Below are 22698 nucleotides of genomic sequence, written 5' to 3'. Positions count from 1 at the left end.
TAATTTGCTTTTGGTAGGGCCTGAATCGTCGCTACAGCAACAAGAAGAAAAATGACTGCTACAAACAACAGAATGTTCGAACGGCTCACTTCAATTCACTTCGGCTCACTTTCACTTGAACAGATTTCAATAATACTCGCTTGAACTTTGCGTCATTTGGAAATTTTTGCATTGTATGCCCAGCTTTGTTTGAATAAATGCAAAACTGGACGACACAACACTTTACCGTTATGAAAAAATTTGAATATATTGAAGCAAACCCTAAGTAAAAAAATCATGACGAGACCGGCAAACAAAGGCTGCGGAGAAGGCTCCTACGTGTCTCACGCCATTATAAAACGAAACTTTGAAGGTACCACCCGTGGCGTCACAGGAGAGATGCCGTCATTCAAGACGGCGAATGTTTCGAATTTGGAAGAGCTTTTGCAAAGTGAAAATTGACTTTTGAGGAAAAAAGAATGGTACCCTTGGTGTACTTGATATATTTACTAAAATCTATGTGAAAAGAAAATAAACGTTTTTTGGGTTTACATGTCCTTTAAACAGAAACCAGACAGCTCGCTATTACGTCAAGTTGAGTTAATAGCCTTGGTTCAGCGAGCATCAGTTTACTATTAATCAGAGAAAAGGTGACATTAGAGACCTTTCATTTACGTTTTTGACCGATTAATGGATATAGTATTTCTTACACAATCATCTTCCAGACAGTTCCTGTCGTCTTTCTTAACTTCTTAAAAATAGTCATCCTTTTCAGTTGCCCGTGTGAGTTGCAACCAAATCACGTTAAATAATTTCACCCTGTGCGATACGAACTCGCTTTCTGTATATTTAAAAACACGAGGAGCCCTTCCTCTTCTCTGTAAGCTCAATTTGTCGTGCATTTATCAAGAAGAAGACAAACCACCCATAGAAAACAAAGGCAAAGACGTTTCAACGAGGGATCTGCGTCATTCTTGGAAACGAAGGAAGACTTGGATATATTCCGCCATTGGAAGTTGCGGCTTCAGGTAAACATTTACTTGCGTTCTACCATCGGAGACCAAGAAATAGAAATATTTCTCTGCGACCTAAAAAAGAAGGATTTTAAGAAAGAAAATGAAGAAATTGGAAAAAGGGATAATAGATAAGAAAGAGTAAAAACTGATAATGTGGATATTATCGAGAAATAAGATATATTGCTTGATTATTCTGTCAGAACAGGTAGTTATACCTTTCATTTATTTCATTCATTTCATTTTTGTTCTTTTTTTAAATTTTTTTTTATTTTAAAGGGGTATTCTTGCATCAAGGAATAAAGCCACATCAACCAGCTGCCATGAATTTTAACTCGTGGAACGTGTTTTGGCGCTGGTGTTTTGCATCATTAGCGACTTTGATTGTTTTTGGAAATAATTTAACCATCTGGATATTTCTTGAACAGAGACGTCGCAAACGTGCTTCTTTTCTTCTAATCAGCTTGTCTTTTGCTGATTTACTGGTTGGATTGTTTTCAATCCCTCTTTTGATAACAGCATATGAAACATCTTCGGTGGCTATACGCAAGATATTCTTTCTTGTTGACGTTTTCACAGCCTTAGCTTCCATCTACACCCTTGGCGTCATTTCCCTGGAGAGGATGTCTGCCGTCGCTTGGCCTCATCGTCACAGAACTTTGAAACTTCGTACTTACACCTTTGCCGTTGCCACACCGTGGATCATGGCAGCAATATTCGCTGTTCTATTTTTAACACTTGACAATATACTGGGTCTTCTTATTTTTTGTCCTGCCGCGCCTCTTTTAGTTATGTGCATTGCATATCATGTTATCTGGAAGAAACAGAGATCATCGATAGGTAACCAAAATCATTTCGGCTTAAGAGAAGCGAGATTAACAAAAACTCTATTTCTGATAGCAGGAGCTTCTCTTTTCGCCTGGCTTCCATTTCAAATTCTAAATGTATTGACATATTTAGGTGTGACCGCACTTTTTCCTCATTTGCAATTGACAGTCTTGCTCGTTAGGTTATTACAATTTAGCAATTCTCTTGTAAACGTTATAATCTATCCTTTCCGAATGCCAGAATTTAGGAATACCCTTTGGCAAATATTGCGCTGTTACCGTCGATTCAGCTCTCGGGTCCATCCACTGACTGGGTCTGGGTCAGTTATATCCCTTTTACGATTCACAAACTTTATATTTTCCTCACAGAACCCCAATCAGGATAGCCCAGTTTGATTCCTTTTTTTATGTCTCTAGTCTTCGATTAACATCGCGACATGCATAAACATAAAAAATAAATTACAGCACGTTTGGGGTTCTGTTTGCTTTTCAGCTGAGACTGTCAGAGTAGGATTGGAGTAAGGCTTAGATTTATAGTGTGGGGTTGATAAAGTTTCCTATTGCTTATAATTAGAAAAGGAAGCACATCTAAATTCTCCTTGTTACGAAAATACTGCATACAGGAATTCTAAATGATCAATGTCTTCAGAACTGCCGGGGAAAATGTTTATTGAAGAGCAAAGTCTGATTTGATAATATTCAAATTTTTAATGAATTTTAAACATACAATGAAAATTAAAAATACCCTTATCCCATAAGTATTCACCTCCATGCACTCGAATTGGAAAAGAACAAAACAGATAAGATTGGGTATATAAAAGCTCTTTGATAAATTTAAAAACAAATATTTGGATAGACATAAGCATTTGGATATATCAAGCATTTGCGCGAAACTGACAATCATTCAATAAAAATAAGAGATAACGTGATGATTCATATTTGGAAGAAACTACATGTAAACGTAATTTTCCATTCATTATCTAGCTTGAGTCGTAGATTAAGTTAAAGGGATGTTACTAAAACCAAGAACGGGGCACTGTTGGAGGGGTGTCGACATTTCCTGAAACAACGCATTACTGTATTTTATTACCAAATTTGATTACCACTCAATTTCTTTTCTCATTTGAATTTAAGGACAACATAATTTTCATAACAGATTCTTATAAATACCCTCGAAATACTTTGATTAGAAGATTGTACTTCAGCAGCGCCTATATGCTATATAACAGAGAAAAACAAAGCGATCTAAAATACAACAAACCACAAACGGCAACCTTTGGTCCCCTATTCAATCGTATTTAGTAAGACTTAAAGTGAAAGTTACCTTTGACTGTGTATTTACTCTGTTTCCGCCTATTCATCCGCCATGTTGGATATTTATGAGAATTGTCATGTCTCAGACTCCCATTCCCCGTTCCTCTCTCCCTGTTCCTGATTTCAGTAACATCCGGTTAAAACCGCACAGGAGTACACAATATTTTTTATTGTGATCAAGGGATGCACCAGGAGACTTCAAGTTACAATTGTAACACAAATCATGCAATTCTGTCGAGTGGTTACCGTCTGTTGTACTTGGAAAAATTTGAATACTCTCCATGTTACTCTACGTTCCCGCGACTTTCAACTCTTCTCAGCATTATTTACCTCACCACTTTTCTATTTCCTATAAATGAGAATTTACAAGAATAGCCTTTAGGAATAGTTAATGGTAATATTTCGTATTATATCATTTCATATTCCCGACCATTGATAAATGGCTTGATTTCCTGTTGCCCGCGACAGAACTTTCCGTGGTCAGTGGAGTAACACTATCTTGCAGGGAAGCTCCGGCACGATACGCCTGTGCACGTTCAGAGAAGATTATCATACACTGATCCATCAGTGGAGGATCAGCATTGAAGAGTTGATTTTAAAGGTACTGTTATAAAGGTACTACTGATTGGAAGTTACATGCAATGCAATTCGCTTTAGATAACAGCATTTGTAGCAAAAATTACTTATCTGCTTATGCTCATTCGGCAGTCATGACGCGGACATTAGCGAAATATTTTAAGCGATGCTGTTCCTGGGAGAATTACAGCTCATACACAGAACCTAAGTTGTTTTACGATTTTGACATGTAGATATTCATACTCTTCAGGTTTGACAATATGTAAGGAAATACTGGAAGACCTCGTATAATTTTTGGGTTCGTAACATCCTTTAGGTAATGGTAGCTTGACAAGAGATTATAAGCTGTCCAGATCGGTCGTTCCTATTCCAGTATTGATATGCCGGTTTCTGGCTTTATTCCTTCTAAAACCAAACCGTGAATAGAAACTTCAAGGAAGTAACGTACCCTTTTTAATGTCGAAAGATATCGAAGATCAGTAGCTTGAAAAAATAAACTGAATCGATCGTCAAACATTGGCGGATTATGTAAGGCGCATTAACAGGTCAAACGTGAGTTCAATTTAAATTTCGAAACCTACCTTTTTATTTACAACAACTTTTGAAAACAGTTTATTTTATGGCTATAATTTGTGCAATAGTCCGCGCTTTCCATCGGTTTACTAGTGCAATAAACCACACGGGATGTTGGGAGAACGTGAGAACAGTTTGTAAATTAATAGCCGGAGGCGGGTGATTTTACAAACATTCCGACTGTTAGTGAAATACGAACACGCCAGCTAAGATAGGAGGAGAGACAGAATTTTCATCAACGTAGAGAAAGAATTCGCCTGATTTCGAAAGTTATTGTGAATGGAAAGATGTTTCAGAATTAAAACTAAAATAAAGTTTGCCTGGGTAAGTTGGCCCTGAGTGCCATAATTATGCATGTTTGTTTTTAAAATTCTCCCTCTTTTGTGAGTTTGGTATGGGAAGAGAACAAACCCGTCATTGACTGAGTCTTGTTGACCATAAAAAACCAGGGAGCGCCCAGGTTTGAATAATCGCAATTCGTGCTCGAATTTAGTATTTCCCATGTCTGCTATGTAAACCGGCCATGTATACTCAGTCGTTGCGTTAGCAGATTGCGAGGTAAAATGATCGTATGCAAACATTTAGGTCACCTACGAAAGCTCTGAAAGATTTTGACGTAAAGAAAGTGCTAACTCTTTCATTTGGTGTGACAGCGAGGGCTCGAAAGTTGGATAAGTTTGGTAATAGTTACTTTAGCTAAGAGTTTGTTTGAGCTCCTTTCAATGATTTCTGCCATTTAGTATTTCCCATGTCTGCTATGTAAACCGGCCATGTCATACTCAGTCGTTCGCGTTAGCAGATTGAGAGGTAACACGATCGTGAACAAACGTTTAGGTCACCTACGAAAGCTCTGAAAGATTTTGACGTGAAGAAAGTGCTAACTCTTTCATTTGGTGAGACAGCGAGGGCTTGAAAGTTGGCTAAGTTTGGTGTTAGTTACTTTAGCTAAGAGTTTGTTGGAGCTTTTTTCAATGAAGTCTATCATGAGTGTTGAGCAAAGCGCCTTCGCTAAGTAATGAAAACTAAAACTGACCTTATAAATGTCTCTTGATTCGTGTACTTGTGTCTATGCGGTATATATATATATATATGAAACAAGAGATTATAAACTGTTGATAATCTCTTGTATGAAAGTGATCCACAGTAACTTCGCAATTTCAACTTTCGCTTACATAATCTTAAGCGTATTTCTTTCTTTCTTTCGTGATAAAGGATCACACAATAGAAGAAAAGGTTTCTGAATTTTCCTTAGACTACGAGCAGTTTCTCCTTCTCGGCGAAGTCCGTCGTGCAAGTCAAAAAAAATTTAAAAGTATTAAAAAAAAAAATTGATTTCAGCGTGCCGCGGGGAGCTCTGAGAGCGACTTCTTTTTTACTTGCGCGACGGGATTCGTAGAAAGGAGGGACTACTCATGGCAAAAAGTTTCTTGTCATCATTTGACCATATTTTGTAAGTCCGACACAACAAAAGAATAAAATTCGAACATTGAGGCAGCCCAAAGGTCACTCTCTTTTCTTCTGATTTGAAATTAAACTCGCTTTGCAAACTCGTTCTCTTTTGAAACCCAAGTGAATGATTTGTACTCCACAATTTTCCTTCCTTCGCTGAACAATAAAACAAACAAACAAACAAACAATCAAACAAAAAAAGAAAGAAAACAAGGACAGCAACAATAACAACAAAAAAAAACACCAAAGCAAGACTGAATAAAACGTGGTTTATTGGTTTCTTTAGAAACAGAAATGATGTCATCACGACAAGAAAACGAAAAATTTCTTTGTTACTTGTCACATGGAAAAAGATGGTTAAATCATTTGGTATATTTTTATAATTTTTTTTTTATTTTTCCACAAAAAGGGTAATAGTGTTGCATCGTGGGAGGAAAAAACAGTTTGCTGCTATGGATTTGAACTCGTGGAACACGTTCTGGCTCCTGTGTTTTGGATTGTTGGCGATACTGATCGTCGTTGAAAATAGCCTTGAAGGATATCAGTTATAACACTTCTTTGTAGAACTCATTTGAAACGTTTTGCTTGTTATTGATCTTTGCTAAGACATCGTCACAGCGAAGTAAATTTTCATTCTACGCTTACATGCACTGATGAAGGAGATTAAAATGCAGTCTCTCTTAGAGCGGTCTTGTGCATTTCGGCTTAAAAAAATCGATGTCTTCTAAACCTCACCCACGAATCTGTCCTTGTCTAAATATAGTCTAAACCACCTTGATTTTTCGAAATATTGCAAAGTAATTTTCTTCCGAGCGAAAATCGCTTAAGCACTCAAAGGCCCATTTTCAACGGCGCCGACATTAAGTAGGTGTCTCATAAATTAATTAGACTACAACCGATTCATGGGTAAAGTTTGAAAGAGATCGATCTTTTGAACCGAAATGCACCGGACCACTTGTAGAGAGACTGTATCTAAATTTCTTGGCTAAGGTTACTATCGACAAAGCAGGGTGCCTTACCGCAAAATCGTCTTACGCGTGTTACTTTAAAATAATTAAAGCATGGAAAATAATAACCATAAAGTAAAGATTCTGGCATTGAGGAAAAAAAAGGTTTTAAAAAGGTTTTTTAATAAGTTGGCAGGTGCATGCCCTTAAACACAAAACTTCAGGTGTCCGCTTAATTGAATTGCCAGCCTCCGCGTTATCGCGGACGTCCAAACTGTATATCTTTTGGAGGATAATAGGCGAACAAAAGTGAGCGGCGTTTTTTTTTATTCCTTTGGTTCCTAAGCAAATGTGTTTTGAAGTTGGACAAAAGAAAATAGATCGATTGTCCTTCTTGTTCTTTGAGAATTATAAGCAGAAGGAAAAGTAGGCAAAGAAAGCTAAGGAAGAAGAAAAACGGTAGTGTGAACGAGCTTTGTCTTTGTGTACCTAAGGCGACGTTTATCTTTATTTCACCCTTTCCATGAAGGATTGTAGTTCTCAACTGAAACTGTGTGGAGCCGTATTCTTGGACCTAGCTAAGGCCTTCGATACGGTCGACCACACAATCATGCAACGAAAGTTGTCATCTTTTGGGGTGACTTCTGACACGGCTAAATGGTTTGAGTCATATCTTAATGGACGAATGCAATGTACATCTTGCGGTTCGGAATTGTCTGATTTGTTATCTGTTACGCATGGCGTGCCTCAGGGCAGCATTTTGGGCCCTTTGTTATTTCTTATTTATATAAATGATTTGCCCACTTTCATCAAGCATTCGGAGGTAGCCCTATATGCTGATGACGCAGTGCTTTATTGCTATGACTCAAACCCAGCTGGTCTGGAGTGCGCCCTAAATGCCGACTTGTTGTTGTTATTTTGGATTAGGACCTCTCTGTAGATCACCTACGGGTGAGAGAGCTTCTTGTTTAAATATCAAATATCAACAAATCAAAAACTAAAATAAAAGAAACGCACCAGTACCGAAAGCGTTCAAATATGAAAATACAAAGATAAGACTTACTTAAGCAACGTAGACTTGAAGGAAGTCTAATAATGTATTGCTCAACATCATCCGCAGCAGGCCGAAAAGACTAATTAGTAAAAGAAAAATGCGTAATACATTAGCGCCGATATCTGATATGCAGATCCAAGTAAAGTGGAAAAACAAAGTATTGGAACTTTTCTGCTGACCAGTTCTGAACTATGATTGTAATGATGATATGTAGACGTGATTACAAGAATGATAAATATAATAATAATATCGACAACTATAATAATAATCATGATTATAATAATAAAGATAGTAAGGATAATAAGACAAGCAATGAAATTGGAAACAAAAAAGACAAAGAAAAATGTTTGATGTGTGAGCTCTTTACAATATTTCCAACACTAGTAATCAATCATGCATTCCATCCGAATATATTGTTAGCATCCTTTGTTTTACATGAGGAAAATATACAGTATATCTTCAGAGGCATGGATTTTTTGTATCTGAAGGAGATTTAGAAAACATCCAATGATTACAGAAATAAAGAAAATACGTGAAAAATACTGAAAAGGAAACAAATCAAAATGGTATAGACAGCGGTTTATAAAGACCTCATGTGATCGATCTGGAAACACATGCAAAACTGCAATCTGCCTTTCCCTTTCGTAATATGGAAATTTTATGACAGGCGTCGGTAGGACGAAGCAATGCATATTCCTATTCCCTGAAATTCTAAAGACGTAAATCGTGATAAATAAATGCTGTTGACAGCAGTCAACCTCTATGTGAAAATTGTGAAGACGGCGAAACATAAAAAATATTTTTCGCCCCTCAGATCCAAAATTTGGTTGTTTTGCGTTTGGACTTTTCTTGTGCTTTACCTTTTGACCGGTCGAGCGACAAATTTTCTCAGTTTTGAATTCGTACCTGGCTTTGACGTGTGCGCCCTTGGTTTCGCAAATCAGAGGGTTCGAGTCGTTCATTTTTGCATAACATTCGCATTGTTTTTCATTGTACGGCTATGCAGTAGTATATTCAGCTACTACAAGGTATTATCCACTACCCATCAACATCAATTGAACACAGCCCCATCGCTCGGTGACAGGACTAATTGTGGAGGAAGGAGTTCATTGAAGGAGATACACGCTACTCGAGTCTTGTTGTACGTAGCCGCTGGATTTTTGTGTTGCTGGATACCAATGTGGGCATTCATCCTTTGGAAGCGTTTCTCTCCAGAAACCTGTCCTAGAAGAGCAGCAATTCTCGTCACGTTTTTCCTTTTTCTGAGCGCTACAATGAATCCTTTTATTTACGCTTTCACAAATTGTGGGTTCCAAACCGAATTTCGTAAACTTCTGTGCTGTGGTCACACATCAAACGAAGTTGTCGCGACTAATGTCAACGAAGCGATCGGAGAGGTGGAGGACGAAGCGAATGTGTAATACTTAAACAGACGGCAAGACCATTGATTTTTCATTTGTATTGTAAATAAGCTTCAGTTTGAGTTCAATCCTTTTTTCCCTTTTTCCTAAGGATAACCACCTTTTCGCCATAGTTTTATCGTAAATTGATTAAGATAATTTTGACTCGGGGGAAGTGAAAGTTTTTGTTCAAATTACCACGAGACATGTTATAAAATGTACCGAAAAACTCTTCTCCTTGCGTGAAACCTATTGTTTAATCGTCTAATGGTCTCGACGTAATCGAAAATTAGCCATAAATGGCTAGGAAATAACTCATTGAAGTCTTTTCAGTTATTTTCATGAATGTACAATCTGTTTTCATACTTGTTAGCGTATTAATAAAACAAATTACGACATCTGAAAATATATCTCCTCAAAGCAGAGAAGTCGCGGTCAATGGAGATGGAAATTGTTTTTACCGAGCTATTGTCTGTCATCCAAATATTGATGTCAAGGATACACGTTGGAAGGACATATTTAAAATGATGACATATCATGACGCTCAGGGAATAATCGAAATACCTCTAACTTCTTTAACATTAACGCTGATCGTTGGAAAACTTTAGTTTTCGACGCGTGTGTGCCTAAATGATAAAGGAAAAAATAAAAAGCAATATAGTGCCCTAATGTGTGGGATGATAGCAATCCTTGAGAGGCAAAATAAAAATACAAATATAGCGAGATAATGTGACGCCTACAGCTGACATGTTCGAACAAGGCAATAAATTTGAAATTTAGAAAGACTCATTGTAACTAGCTTTCCTCGTCATCTGTCACTTTCCAGAACGCGCCGTCAAAAGTTATTTTGAACTGATAATTAGTCAGAACAATTTTTCTTTTGACCGGCTGTTCAAAGGTAATAAATAGTTGGCTTCGTGATGCAAACGCCTTGCTAGACTATGAGCGATATCGCCGTAGCTTTTAAGCGAAACTGAGGATCTATCTAGGAAAGTTCTTGAAAGTGAGGTACGTTGAGACAATTATTTATTTACCAAGCTCCTTCGTTGGTATTACAACAAACAAAAACATCAGCTTTAGAAACTTTTTACGGTGGCCAATATACGTTACCAATTCAAAATTTTAGTTTTCGATGCGTTTGTATGAGCAAAAGGAAACCTGAAAGTATATGCCCTTAGGTAGGATAATAACTATGGTAGTTGAAGCAATCGATTCCAAGTCTCGTGTAAAGTGCAAAAATGACAAAAGCTACGTTCCTAAAAATAAGCTATGTCCTCAATGATATGCAAAATCAAACGATTGCTATGTCATTGTTATTCATTAAAGCTTACGCCACCTTAGCCGAATGCTGTTCTCTCGCTCGTTTCTCTTTTGTTTGATATACCTTTGAAAGTACGCATTTTGGATCAAAGAAAATTTCAATTACGTTGAAAAAAAAAGTGCAGGTAAGACTTACGTATCTTACGAACAACAAAATCACCATGCGTAGACAGCCTGCCTTTGCGTCACAAAAATTATCTAAATAATTCTTGTAAAGACCCTCGAAAAATTTTGACTCGAAAATTGTATTTTAGCAGCGCCTAAATACTATATAACAGAGAAAACAAAGCGATCTAAAATACAAAAGACCACAAAGAGCAACCTTGGGTTTTTCTATTCAATCGTATTTAGTGCGACTTAGAGTGAAACTTGCCTTTGACCGCATATTTACTCCGCCTATTCATCCGTCATATTGGATATTTACGAGAATTACCCTAAACTTCCGTTCCCCGTTCTCCGTTCCTCGTTCCTCATCTTCCATTTCCTGTTCTTGGGTTTAAAAACATCCAGTTAAAAGCGCACGTTAAGAGTACAAAGTATTTTTTTTAATTTTCTTTTTATTATTATTTTTATCGGGATTTAATGGATACACCAGGAGACTACGAGTTACAATCGTAACCAAAATTATACAATTCCGTCGAGCGGTTACTGTTTGTAGTGCATGGAAAAATTTGAAAAGTTCTCTCCCTGTTACTCTACATTCCAGCGTCTTTCAACTTCTTCCTGTTTTTAATTTATCGTAATACTTGGCTTTTTCCTATTTATGAAGATTTACTTGAATAGCCTTTAGGAAAAGTTTATGGTAATTTTTCTTTTTATATTTTTTGCGTATTCCCGACCACTGGTAAATGGCTTGATTTCCGGTTGCCCGCGACATAACTTTTCGTGGTCAGTGGAGTAACACTGTAGGGAAGCTCTGACACGACACACTTGTGTGCGTTCAGGGAAGATTATCATACACTGATCCATCAGTGTAGGACCAGCATTGAAGAGCTGATTTAAAGGTACTATTATCAAGTTGCTACTGATTGGAAGTTGCATGCAATACAATTCCTTTCAGATAACAGCAGGGAAAATTACTTATCTGCTTATTCTCAATCGGCTGTCACGCCAAGAGGCGGAAGTTAGCGAAATATTTTAACTTATGCACGGGACCTAAGTTGTTTTACCATTTTGACATGTAGATATTCATAATCTTCAGGTTTGACAATATGTAGGGAAATACTGGAAGAGTTCGTTTGATTTTTGGGTACGTAACGTTCTTCAGTGATGGTAGCTTGACAAGAGATCATTAGTTGTCTAGATCGGTCGTTCCTATTCCAGTATTGATATGCCGGTTTACTTTATTCCCTCTAAAACCAAACTGACAATAAGAAGTTCAAGGAAGAGACGTCTCTTTTTTAATGTCGAAAGAAGTCGAAAAAACAGTAGCTTGACAAAAAAACTGAATCGATCGTCAAACATTCGCGGGTTGTGGAAGGTACATTAACGGGTTAAAATGAACTTTCAAACTTTAATCTGTGCAATAGTCCGCGGTTTTTATCGGTTTACCAGTGTAATAACCCACACGGGATGTTGGAAGAACGCAAGAAAACTTTGTAAATTGCTAGCCAGAAGCGGATGGTGGATCAGTTTGATATCAGATACTTTAGCTAACAGTTTCCTTGAGCTCTTTTCAATGATTTAAAGCGTCTTCACTTAGTAATGAAGACTAAAAGTTACCTTATAAATGTCTCTTGATTCATGTGCTTGTGTTTATATGGTATATATATATATATATATATATATATATATATATACATAGGCGACATACATTACGCGATCATCGGACAGATTTCATATATATATATATATATATATATATATATATATATATATATATAACTAACTGCAGACATTACTGTTTCGGCCTTCTGGGCCTCATCAGTGCAGTGCTGATGCTAGGATGGAGGTAAGGCTATATAGCCACCCCAAGTGATCTCACACGTGTGGTATCATCTAAGCCATGCCAGAGTGCTCAAACTAGATAAACTAGTGAGCATGCATAATGCTAGCAGCAATGACTCATCCTAATAGAGTGCTCAATTTGGACATGAAAGCAAAGCTTTGTATGCCAAAGAGCTATATAACTATATATAAGTGTGTATGTGTGTGTATGTATATATATGTAATTGTGGGAAATTGTAGCAAATGCTGTTGGAGAGTGCTCAGTACACATGAGTGAAGAGCGAAATACAGTTCTAAATGACTAAATGAAGCATGCATAATTCCCTGTAACTCTGAGTTTCGTGCCTTCGCACTCGTCAGATTTAATTTACGTCAGATTCAATTTACGCACTCGTCGGACAGATCACGAGTGCGTAAGCACGAAACTCAGAGTTACAGGGAATCATGCGTGTTTCATTTTAGTCATTTTGAACTGCATATATATATCTATACATGTATGTGCATATATATATATATATATATATATATATATATATATATATATGTATATGTAACAATCAAGTATTATCTTTATGCAAATTTATAAAGTTTATCAACGACCGTACGAAAATTTTGAACAATAAAATCCTCTGCTGAGTGAGCAACCACAAAACAGGCTTGATGAAAGTATAGTCTCTCTGTTTTTTCCCCTATCGCAACAAATATCACGTTCTACTTTTACGTATCGAGCACTGTAAAACGGAAAAATCAATACACAGACTTCCTATATGTGTATGTATATATATATATATAATATATATATGTGAAACAGATTATAAACTGTTTATAATCTCTTGTATGAAAGTAATTCACAGTAATTTCGCGATTTTAACTTTCGCATATATAATCTTAAGTGCATTTTCTTTCTTTCTTTCTTTCTTTCTTTCTTTCTTTCTTTCTTTCATGGTAAAAGATTACGAATGAAGAAGTTTCTGGATTTTATTAGACTAGAAGCAGTTTCTCGTTCTCGGGTAAAAAAAAAAGTGGAAAAAAATTAATTTCAGCATGCCGCGGGGAGCTCTGGGTGCGACCTCTTTTTACTTGCGCGACGGGCTTGGTAGAAAAGGAGGGACTACTCATAGCAAAAAGTTTCTTGCCATCATTTGACCATATTTCGTAAGTCCGACACAGCGAAAGAATAAAATTCAAATATTGAGGCAGCCCCAGAGGTCACCCTCTTTTCTTCTGATTTGAAATCAAACTGAACAAAACATGGTTTATTGATATCTTAAGAAACCTATAACGATATCATTACAACAAGAAAATGAAATATTGCTGTTTTACTTGTCTCGTAGAAAAATTTATCGTTAAATCATTTGGTATATTCTTATCTTGCTACAAAAAGGGTATTCTTGTTGCATCGTGGGAGGAAAAACAGTTTGCTGAAATGGATTTGAGCTCATGGAACTTGTTCTGGCTCCTGTGTTTTGGATTGTTGGCGATACTGATCGTCTTTGGAAATACTCTAACCATCTGGATATTCCTAAAGCAGAAACAACGCAAACGAACTTCTTTTCTTCTAATCAGCTTGTCTGTTGCTGATTTACTTGTGGGATTGTTGACCATCCCTCTTTTTATAGCAGTATATGAAGCATCTTCGGTAACTGTGCGCATGGTATTCCGCCGTGTTGACGTTTTCACAGCGTTAGCTTCCATCTACACTCTTGGCGTCATTTCCGTGGAGAGGATGTTTGCCGTCGCTTGGCCCTATCGTCACAGAACTTTGAAACTGCGTGCTTACATCTGTGCTATTGCCACACCATGGATCATGGCAGCAATGATCACTGTTTTAGTTTTTACTCTTAGCAACGTATGGGGCCTTCTTATTTTTTGTCCTGCCGCGCCTCTTATAGTTATGTGTCTTGCATACTATGTTATTTGGAAGAAACAGAGATCCCCGATGGGTAACCAGAATCAGTCAAGAGAGGCGAGGTTAGCAAAGACTTTATTTTTGATAACGGGAGCTTCTATTTTGACTTGGCTTCCATTTCAAATTCTTAATATAGTGTTATACTTTGGCGTTATAGGAAATTTTTCGTACTCGGCATTTACATTCCTACTCGTTAGGGTCTTACAATTTAGCAATTCTCTCGTGAACGTGATAATTTATCCGTTTAGAATCCCAGGATTTAGGAAAACTCTTTGGCGGATGCTCCGCTGTCATCAAAGGTTCGACGATCGGGCGCCAACGCCAGCTAGGTCAGAGTCTGTTGTGTCCCTGGGAAGACTAAAGAGTTCCAAATGTTCAACAGGGAACCGTAATCAGGAAAGTGCACTGTAAATCCATCATTGTCTCGATTGTTAGGTAAACTTATCTGCTTTTAGTATGGGGGTGGGATTTATGTGAGGTTTAGTGCTGGGATAGGTTATAAATTGAAGAGGGGCTTAGTCTCTTTTCTTAGAGTCTAGCATCTCATCGGGGGCTTTAACATGTTAAAATGTATCTGAGAAGAGAAACATCAGGTCTTGCCATGGAACTTCCCCTTCGCTTCCACTCTTCTACAAAGCCTCAGTTTGAGCTCGTCAATCGCGCAAAAATTACATAGGTTTACTCCTCCATTAAGTTCTTCGGGGAAGGTCTCAGTGCGGGCAATTTTTTGGCGAACAAGTACTCATTGCTTCTCTATGAAAGGGGACCCTGAATAACGGGAAAACTCTTGTTGCAACCTGTTCCAACGCTTTGTAGAGGATTCTTTAAAAATGGCAGTGCGAACTCTGCATGAAAACGAGCATATGCACGAAACACCACACAAACATCGATATCGATCGATGTCTGAACGTAATGGCGGCGCAATAAACTTTTATAGTGTCTTTGGTTTTTGGTTCAAATAAGCTGATCATGCATTGTTATAGATGTTTCTTATATACATGCGAGTTTGGAAAAGGATCTTTTGGAGGCAATTTTTTGAATGATCTCACTTTTATGCATCTGCATGATTACCATTAATCGACTTCCTGAAATTGATGTCAACAAAATTACCTCTAGATTTGACGTAATGGCTTTTGTAAGACTTTTTCTATCATAATAAAAGCACTTTTAAACTTAAAACTATAAAGAAACATTGTCGATAATTTAGCCGAAAATTTACAGAGTTTCTTTTTGAACTTAGAGCGGCAAATAAACACCTTATGGAGGAAATTCGTGACAAAACTGCTGAAAATGAGAGCTTGAAATCAAAAGTAGCGGAATTGAGTCGCCGCAAAACGATGGATTTTATTTTCTATACAGGATTTCCTAACCCAGCAGTGTTCGATTGTATCTATGAATGTTTAAACCGTGGAAGTGAAGGAGATAACTTTATCCACTAGTATTCAAAATCAGATGATTTAACGGAAAATAAGAGAGCTGGTTAAGATTCCCCTAACTTCCCATTTCAAAGTAGGAATTTTTAAAAACTCTCTGTAGGCTGAGGTAAGGGTTTAGGGAAGAGCATTGCAGCAATTTATTAAATAAAGGCAGACTCCCCTAAGCTGCATCACCATTTCGTGGATAAATTTTATGTTTTTGAAATTTACAACCTTTCCATTGAGTCCTCTGGGTCCTCAAGGGAAAAAGTTGATGAACATATGCCTGCCGACGGCACCGAGGTTCTTTGCCAGATGCGCGAGAGCCTCCTTCTAAAAATAGTGAACTTTATAGCTCATATATGACCTACACCACTCTTAAACGGTTTCCCTGCAGCTGGTATCTAACCAGGAAGTGCCATTACCTTTGTAAGCTAGCTCTCTTCAGGACACATTTCTGACAAAGAGAGTGTCAAGTGGTCAGGAATTCCCATTATGAAATTTGATAGGGTAGATTCTGCCGAAAAGGGTTTGCTTATTGGCAAGCTTATGAATGAAAAATTTAAATCTGCAAGGGTCGGCTGGTATGAACCAAAGGAGCTAAGAGGGCATTTCCCAAATTGAGTGTCTACCAGAGGTAAATTGCTCATAGTGGATGTGTCAAAATTAGCTCAAGGTTGGAGCTGTGCTGGACAAGAGGCGACGTTTACGCCTTGTATGAATAAAGTTCTTGTCTGGGTCGACAAGGAAATGTGTGGAATATTTTTCTTGGAGTACTCGTTCACCTTGGACAAAAAAAAAAGCTCAAAGAAGCGTGCAGTTTGGTCACACTAAGGAATATTTTGATCCAGTCTTTTGGTGAAATGTACGTACTGCATACAGAGTTACCTAACGCCTTTGTTGATAATCCTTTGCACGAATCGCCCCGACATTGTAGCCATAACTAAGTTCAGCATTCTTTAACCGAGACGACGGATCTCTCCCGTTTGAACAACTTTAAGGAATATCTTCATCGGTTCGAAATGAAGGACCGCTCGCAATGTTTTTTCTCGAAGACGGCATCTGCAGCCATTTTTCATGCTATTTTCATGCTATTCGAACCAGATTACCTTGGTTAGCTACTATTTTGGAACAAGGCCAACAATAATAAAAAAACATTTATCTTCCGCAAGCATCCATATTCGTATTCAAAACAAAGTTACATCCCAAACGAGGAGAGGTGGCGTGAACGTGCATCTGTATTCTCATAAAGCATGCTACAGTAAGCCAATCAGAATCTTTGTTAGAATGGTTTAAATAAATCAATCGGTTGAACAAGACTGAAGCTGTCAAATTGTCAAGCCATTAAAGTTCACAAACCATTAAAGTTCACAAATCGAAATTGAATGCCGAATGTCGAATGCCGAATGCAGACACCTGGTTCGATTCTGAGCGTTATCTCTGGGAAGTTATTAAGAACCTGAACACTCATATAGGAAAATTACTTGAGATCAAAGAGAGAGAGGAGTGACAAAAAGATTGAGCTTTTAATATAGGATGCCGTATTGTGACAATTCTGTCTAAAAAGTTTTAGCCTGGAAGGATATCAGTTATGACACTTCTTTGTAGAACTCATTTGAAACGTTTTGCTTGTTATTGATCTTCGCTAAGACATCGTCACAGCGAAGTAAATTTTCATTCCACGCTTACATGCACTAATGGAGGAGAATAAAACGCAGTCCCTCTTAAAGGGGTCTGGTGCATTTCGGCTTAAAAAAAATCGATGTCTTCTAAACCTCACCCATGAATCTGTCCTTGTCTAAATATAGTCTAAACCACCTTGATTTTTCGAAATATTGCAAAGAAATTTTCTTCCGAGCGAAAATCGCTTAAGCACTCAAAGGCCCATTTTCAACGGCGCCGATCATTAAGTAGGTGTCTCATAAATTAATTAGACTACGACCCATTCTTGGGTAAAGTTTGAAAGAGATCGATCTTTTGAACCGAAATGCACCGGACCGCTTGCAGAGAGACTGTATCTAAATTTCTTGGCTAAGGTTACTGTCGAAAAAGTAGGGTTCCTTACGGCAAAATCGTCTTACGCGTGTTACTTTAAAATAATTAAAGCATGGGAAATAATAACCATAAAGTAAAGATTCTGGCATTGAGGAAAAAAAGGATTTAAAAAGTTTTTTTAATAAGTTGGCACGTGCATGCCCTTAAACACAAAACTTCAGGTGTCCGCTTACTTGAATTGCCAGCCTCCGCGTTGACGCGGACATCCAAACCGTATTACTTAGAGGATAATAGGCTAACAAAAGTGATCGGCGTTTTTTATGTTTCTTTTGGTTCCTGAGAAAATCTGTTTTGAAGTTGGACAAAAAAAACATATCGATTGTCCTTCTTGTTCTTCAAGAATTATAAGCAGAAGGAAAAGTAGGCAAAGAAAGCTAAAGAAGAAGAAAAACGGTATTGTGAACTATGGGCGGCCGTCACCACCAAAAATGCAAGGATGTCAAAATAGATCAGCAAGTACAAAGCTGGTTTAAGGATCAGCTGCAGGATAGAATAGCTAATAAAGGAATGGATGGCCAAATTATAGACGGTTTAGTTTTCCTTCATGAAACAGAACACCCTAAACAGGAATAGTTTAGCTGATAAATGATAAACGGTCCAGTTGCCCATGTCGAGTTGGAACATGAAATTGTAACACAGTACACAAACGGTGTAGCGTTGCGTCAAATGGCACAGGGTAATGTCGAGTAGCACAGCGTACGCACAAACGTGAAATGGCTTAGCGTAATGTCGAATGGTACAGCGTTCACGCAAATGGTGTAGAGTTGCGTGAAATGGCTCTGCGTAATATAGAATGGTACAGCGTACACGTAGCGTTACGTCGAATAACTTTGTAGAACATCAGACGCTCTATCTGAACATTAAATTGCTTAGCATTACACGAAATATTTCGATGTTGTGGCGAATCGTCGAGCTTGCTTGTGGCGTGACGTGTAGGCTATCTCGCCAAAACCACCAAAAATACAAACCGCAAATGGAACAGTGATCTGCTGGGGGGCACAACGTCATCGAATGTGAAGACTGTCGCGAAACCCTCACATGGTGTAGTCGCTGTGTTGAAGAGTCTTCACTTCGCTCTGCCGTAAAGCAGAGCCAATTCAGTGAGTTTCTCCTTTTTTTCCCCCGCCGATATTGCATTTATTCGTTGTCGTTCATGAAAGCGTTAATTAAAATAGCAACGAGATTGGATTCTACCATGGTTTGCCGGCCTTCCGGCTTCCCGGTTTACCACAGTTTGCACGCGCTGGTGAGCCTGAATGTTTATAGTATTAAGAAGTGTTAAGACGTGCATTAAATGTCGATTGCGGAGCTCTCTTTTCTTTTCTGACTCGCACTTACTTTTCAATGAGAGTTTAACTGCAAAGGCTCTTTGAACATTGCAGAAATACGTGAGAAGTTGGATTTTGTGTGTGCCTCGGACGCCATGGTAAGTAAAACTGATATCCTTGATCTGTTTTGACATTGAAGAAATGTAAAATGGTTTCCGTGTTTACATGGCCTGATGTAAACACGCGGGAGGCTGGGAGAACACGAGATAAGCGTAGGAAACCACGACGCGAAGCGGAGTGGTTTCCAGCTTATCGAGTATTTTCCCAACCTCCAAAATGTTTACATCAGGCTATGTAAACAAGGAAACCATTTTACATTTCTTTTATAAAATAACTAATGAAAGAGGAACGAAAACTGTGTTTACATACGCTCATGTAAAATGGTTTTATGGCCAATCAGAGCGCGCTTACTATTTGAATTATTTTATAATTTTCAATCAAACATGTAGTGTTTGCCAAAGCAACGTTTTTTCCGAGTTGGTTTTGTCGTCCACACACCACACCGTGGTAGAATTCAGCCTCGTTGCTATTTTAATTGATGCTTTCACGAACGACAATGAATAAATGCAATATCGGCAGGGAAAAAAGAGGAGAAACTGACCGAATTAGCTCTGCTTTACGGTAAAGCGAAGTGAAGACTATTCAATACGGTACCTACGCCATGTGATGGTTTCGCGGCAGTCTTCACATTCGATGACGTCATGCCCCCAGCAGATCGCTGTTCCATTTGCGGTTTGTATTTTTGGTGGTTTCGTCGCGATAGCCTTGGCGGCCGTCACCACCAAAAATACAAGGATGTCAAATAGATCAGCAAATACAAAGATGGTCTAAGGATCAGCTGCAGGATAGCATAGCTAATAAAGGAATGGCATGGCCTTCACGTCATGCAACAAGCAAGCTCGATGATTCGCCACAACATCGAAATATTTTAAGTAATACTAAGCAATTTAATGTTCAGATAGAGCGTCTGATGTTCTGCAAAGCTATTCGACCTAACGTTCCACTATTTGTGTGTACGGTGTACGATTCGACATAACGCTGAGCCATTTCACGCAACGCTACACCATTTGTGCGTACGCTGTACCATTCGACATTACGTGGAGCCATTTCACGCAACGCTGCACTTTTTGTATGTACGCTGTACCATTCGACATTGCGCTGAACCATTTCACGCAACGCTACACCATATGTGTGTACGCTGTACCATTCTACATTACGCTGAGCTATTTCACGCAACGGTACACCGTTTGTGCGTATGCTGTGCTACTCAACGTTACCCTGAGCCATTTGACGCAACGCAACACTGTTTGTGTACTGTATTGCAAATGAGTGCCAAGCTATTCGCAATTGAGCTAGTTTCATGTTCCAACTCGACATAGGCAACTGGACCGTTTATCATTTGGCCGAACTACCCATGTTTAGGGTGTTCTGTTTCACGAAGGAAAACTAAACCGTCTATAATTTGGCCATGCCATTCCTTTATTAGCTATTCTATGCTGCAGCTGATCTTTAGACCAGCTTTGTATTTGCTGATCTATTTGACATCCTTGTATTTTTGGTGGTGACGGCCGCCCATAGTGAACGAGCTTTGTCTTTGTGTACCTAAGGCGACGTTTATCTTTTCACCCTTTCCATGAAGACTCCTAGTTCTCAACGTATTTGAAAGGTTACAGAAACTCCCTTCTTTTGTGCGAAGGGCGATACGATCTAAACAAAATATGCCAATCGAGATCCTCGAGAAGTCAAAACTCTGCTGGACGCCTTTCGGAATACAACAATGATTATAACACGCTATTCGTCACCAGTTCCCCTTTAAGACTCTGTCAGCCGTATCTCGCATTCGTTTTAACATTTTTTTTCGACTTCTGAAAAATGATCAGTTCAATTTGGGTGAAGAAATGGCAAACTTTGTGGTCAGAATGTTAATTTTCTATTTCAATGATGAACTTACGCGAACGGAGAGTGTTGGAAATCTCTCTGAAACAACCTTAAAGAGTTTGCTGGATATCTTAAGTAGCTATGGCAGAGCACGACTGATAGGGAAAGAGAGGTCGGATTCAGGTTGGAGAGGGGTTTTTTTAAAGCAAGTCGCTAACATTTACGAAAACGTGACGAGAAAAGGATGTATGACCAAAAGCGAACATTGTCGCCTCAAGGGTTACCTCAATAAACTTTACAGAAGGGTACGTCAGTATAATCGCCTTCGCAATGTAAAAAAATAAGCTAGTTAACTGTTATCAAATCATCGCCTGAAATACCCTTGTGTTTCTTACGTTTCTATTTGTGTTAAAATTCGCTGTAGAAATTAGCTTCGACAGCATGGCGCGGCTAACAGGGAAGAGAAACTGACCGTGACATTGTTCATTGTGACTTTTTTCTCGTTCCTACTATGGCTGCCTTATGCTATAACTAATTATTTGTCTCTTGCCACTGACATTCAAGGTTAATTTTCTGAAACAGCATTCTTCCGTTTACATTATGGTACAATTTTCTTGCTCTACGCAAACTCTCTTTTAATCCGGTTTTGTATATTTTGAGAATGCCAGGTTTTAGGCGAGCTTTGATAATGTTATGCCGGCAGCGACTTCAGCGCAAAGACAAGTTCAAATCTTTTTCCTCCATGAGATTAACCCACAAATTTGAATTTGGAAGAGCTGAACATTAGCACAGGTTCTGTGAAGGTAAGTTTCAACGGGAAGTGTGCTCTTAACTCTCCAATCTCTGCTCTAAATTAAAAAAAAAAAAAAAAACACACACAACAAAAAACAAAGATTGGCGAAACTTGAATTTATCACGAGTATGATCAGTTATTATTTGTCACCTGAGGGGGAAGGGGAGAGATTTTTTGGGAATCATATGGTTTACAGGGGGAACTGAGGGGGTATCAGTCGTCACCGAGAGAGTCAAAAGGGCTCGAAGGGGGGAGGAGGCTATTGAATTTTGAATGTTAATGACCGGTTCCTTACATTGAATAAAGGGGTAAGTTTCTAAAGAAACTGTGGTGCTGCGTCGGTGGGAGAGTATAGCAGGCAATTTAGTGTTGACAACTGGGTTGAAAACGTAAATTAGCCACCGTAAAGGGTAAAAAAGCTGACGTTTCGAGCGTTAGCCCTTCGTCAGAGCGATGGTTCGTCAGAGCGATCGCTCTGACGAAGGGCTAACGCTCGAAACGTCAGCTTTTTTAACCTTTACGGTGGCTAATTTACGTTTTCAACCCAGTTGTTAACACTAAATTACTTGGTTCCTTACATTGGTTCTCTTTCGCATTTGCTTTATTTCCTCATTTGTCTACTATATTTTCTCTTTAGATCGATATGCATCTTCTCTTTACTGTTTTCGTTATATTTCCAATGGTACTGAAAAGAAAAATTTGGTTAAATTCGAGGGTTGTTGAGTTGGTGATCATTTCCTTCATTCTCGTGTCTAAGGAACCCAAGGATGAACAACTATGCTGGTTCGGTTAGCCGCTAATTATCACTTAAATATTCACTTATTTAAATTAGTCAGAATATTTAATTGAGACTAACACTTACGACATAAATACCTAAAACGGGGTTAACTATCACTTATACTTGTATGAAATAAAGCAAAC

The 22698-nt window shown here is 38.3% G+C and overlaps 3 protein-coding genes and 1 long non-coding RNA gene across 5 annotated transcripts; 3 read left to right on the top strand and 1 right to left on the bottom strand.

The window, feature by feature from the left end:
* Positions 1–867: 867 nt before the first annotated feature.
* Positions 868–2739, top strand: LOC113672258 (adenosine receptor A3). Its single transcript, XM_089200698.1, has 2 exons — positions 868–1007; positions 1272–2739. The coding sequence occupies exon 2, from the start codon at positions 1316–1318 to the stop codon at positions 2213–2215; it is 900 nt and encodes a 299-aa protein (XP_089056824.1). The 5' UTR covers positions 868–1007; positions 1272–1315; the 3' UTR covers positions 2216–2739.
* LOC149049306 (uncharacterized) lies at positions 1187–4567 on the bottom strand. Its single transcript, XR_016185046.1, has 2 exons — positions 3144–4567; positions 1187–1806 (listed from the first exon to the last, which is right to left on the bottom strand). It is a non-coding gene; the product is annotated as an uncharacterized LOC149049306 (long non-coding RNA).
* Positions 4568–8469: 3902 nt separating this feature from the next.
* On the top strand, positions 8470–9916 carry LOC149049305 (adrenocorticotropic hormone receptor-like). The gene has a single exon (XM_089199605.1). It carries the CDS (start codon positions 8470–8472, stop codon positions 9151–9153), a length of 684 nt encoding a protein of 227 aa, XP_089055731.1. The 3' UTR covers positions 9154–9916.
* A 758-nt stretch (positions 9917–10674) lies between these two features.
* Positions 10675–16889, top strand: LOC113672261 (galanin receptor type 1-like). Of its 2 annotated transcripts, XM_089200693.1 has the most exons (3): positions 10675–11456; positions 13784–14370; positions 14557–16889. In XM_089200693.1, the coding sequence occupies exons 2-3, from the start codon at positions 13826–13828 to the stop codon at positions 14717–14719; spliced, it is 708 nt and encodes a 235-aa protein (XP_089056819.1). In that variant the 5' UTR covers positions 10675–11456; positions 13784–13825; the 3' UTR covers positions 14720–16889. The 2 variants fall into 2 exon arrangements, with proteins under 2 accessions (XP_089056819.1, XP_089056818.1); XM_089200692.1 differs by having other exon boundaries at positions 13784–16889.
* Positions 16890–22698: the final 5809 nt, after the last annotated feature.

Source organism: Pocillopora damicornis, chromosome 3, assembly GCF_964200805.1.
Source record: "Pocillopora damicornis chromosome 3, jaPocDami1.2, whole genome shotgun sequence".
Taxonomy (NCBI): Eukaryota; Metazoa; Cnidaria; class Anthozoa; order Scleractinia; family Pocilloporidae; genus Pocillopora; species Pocillopora damicornis.
This window is presented reverse-complemented; position numbering and strand designations above follow the sequence as displayed.

What these genes read in the sequence shown, in the direction of transcription:
- LOC149049305 (XM_089199605.1), top strand. Translation starts at nt 8,470, where the DNA reads ATGCTGTTGACAGCAGTCAACCTCTATGTGAAAATTGTGAAGACGGCG.
- LOC113672258 (XM_089200698.1), top strand. Translation starts at nt 1,316, where the DNA reads ATGAATTTTAACTCGTGGAACGTGTTTTGGCGCTGGTGTTTTGCATCA.
- LOC113672261 (XM_089200692.1), top strand. Translation starts at nt 13,826, where the DNA reads ATGGATTTGAGCTCATGGAACTTGTTCTGGCTCCTGTGTTTTGGATTG.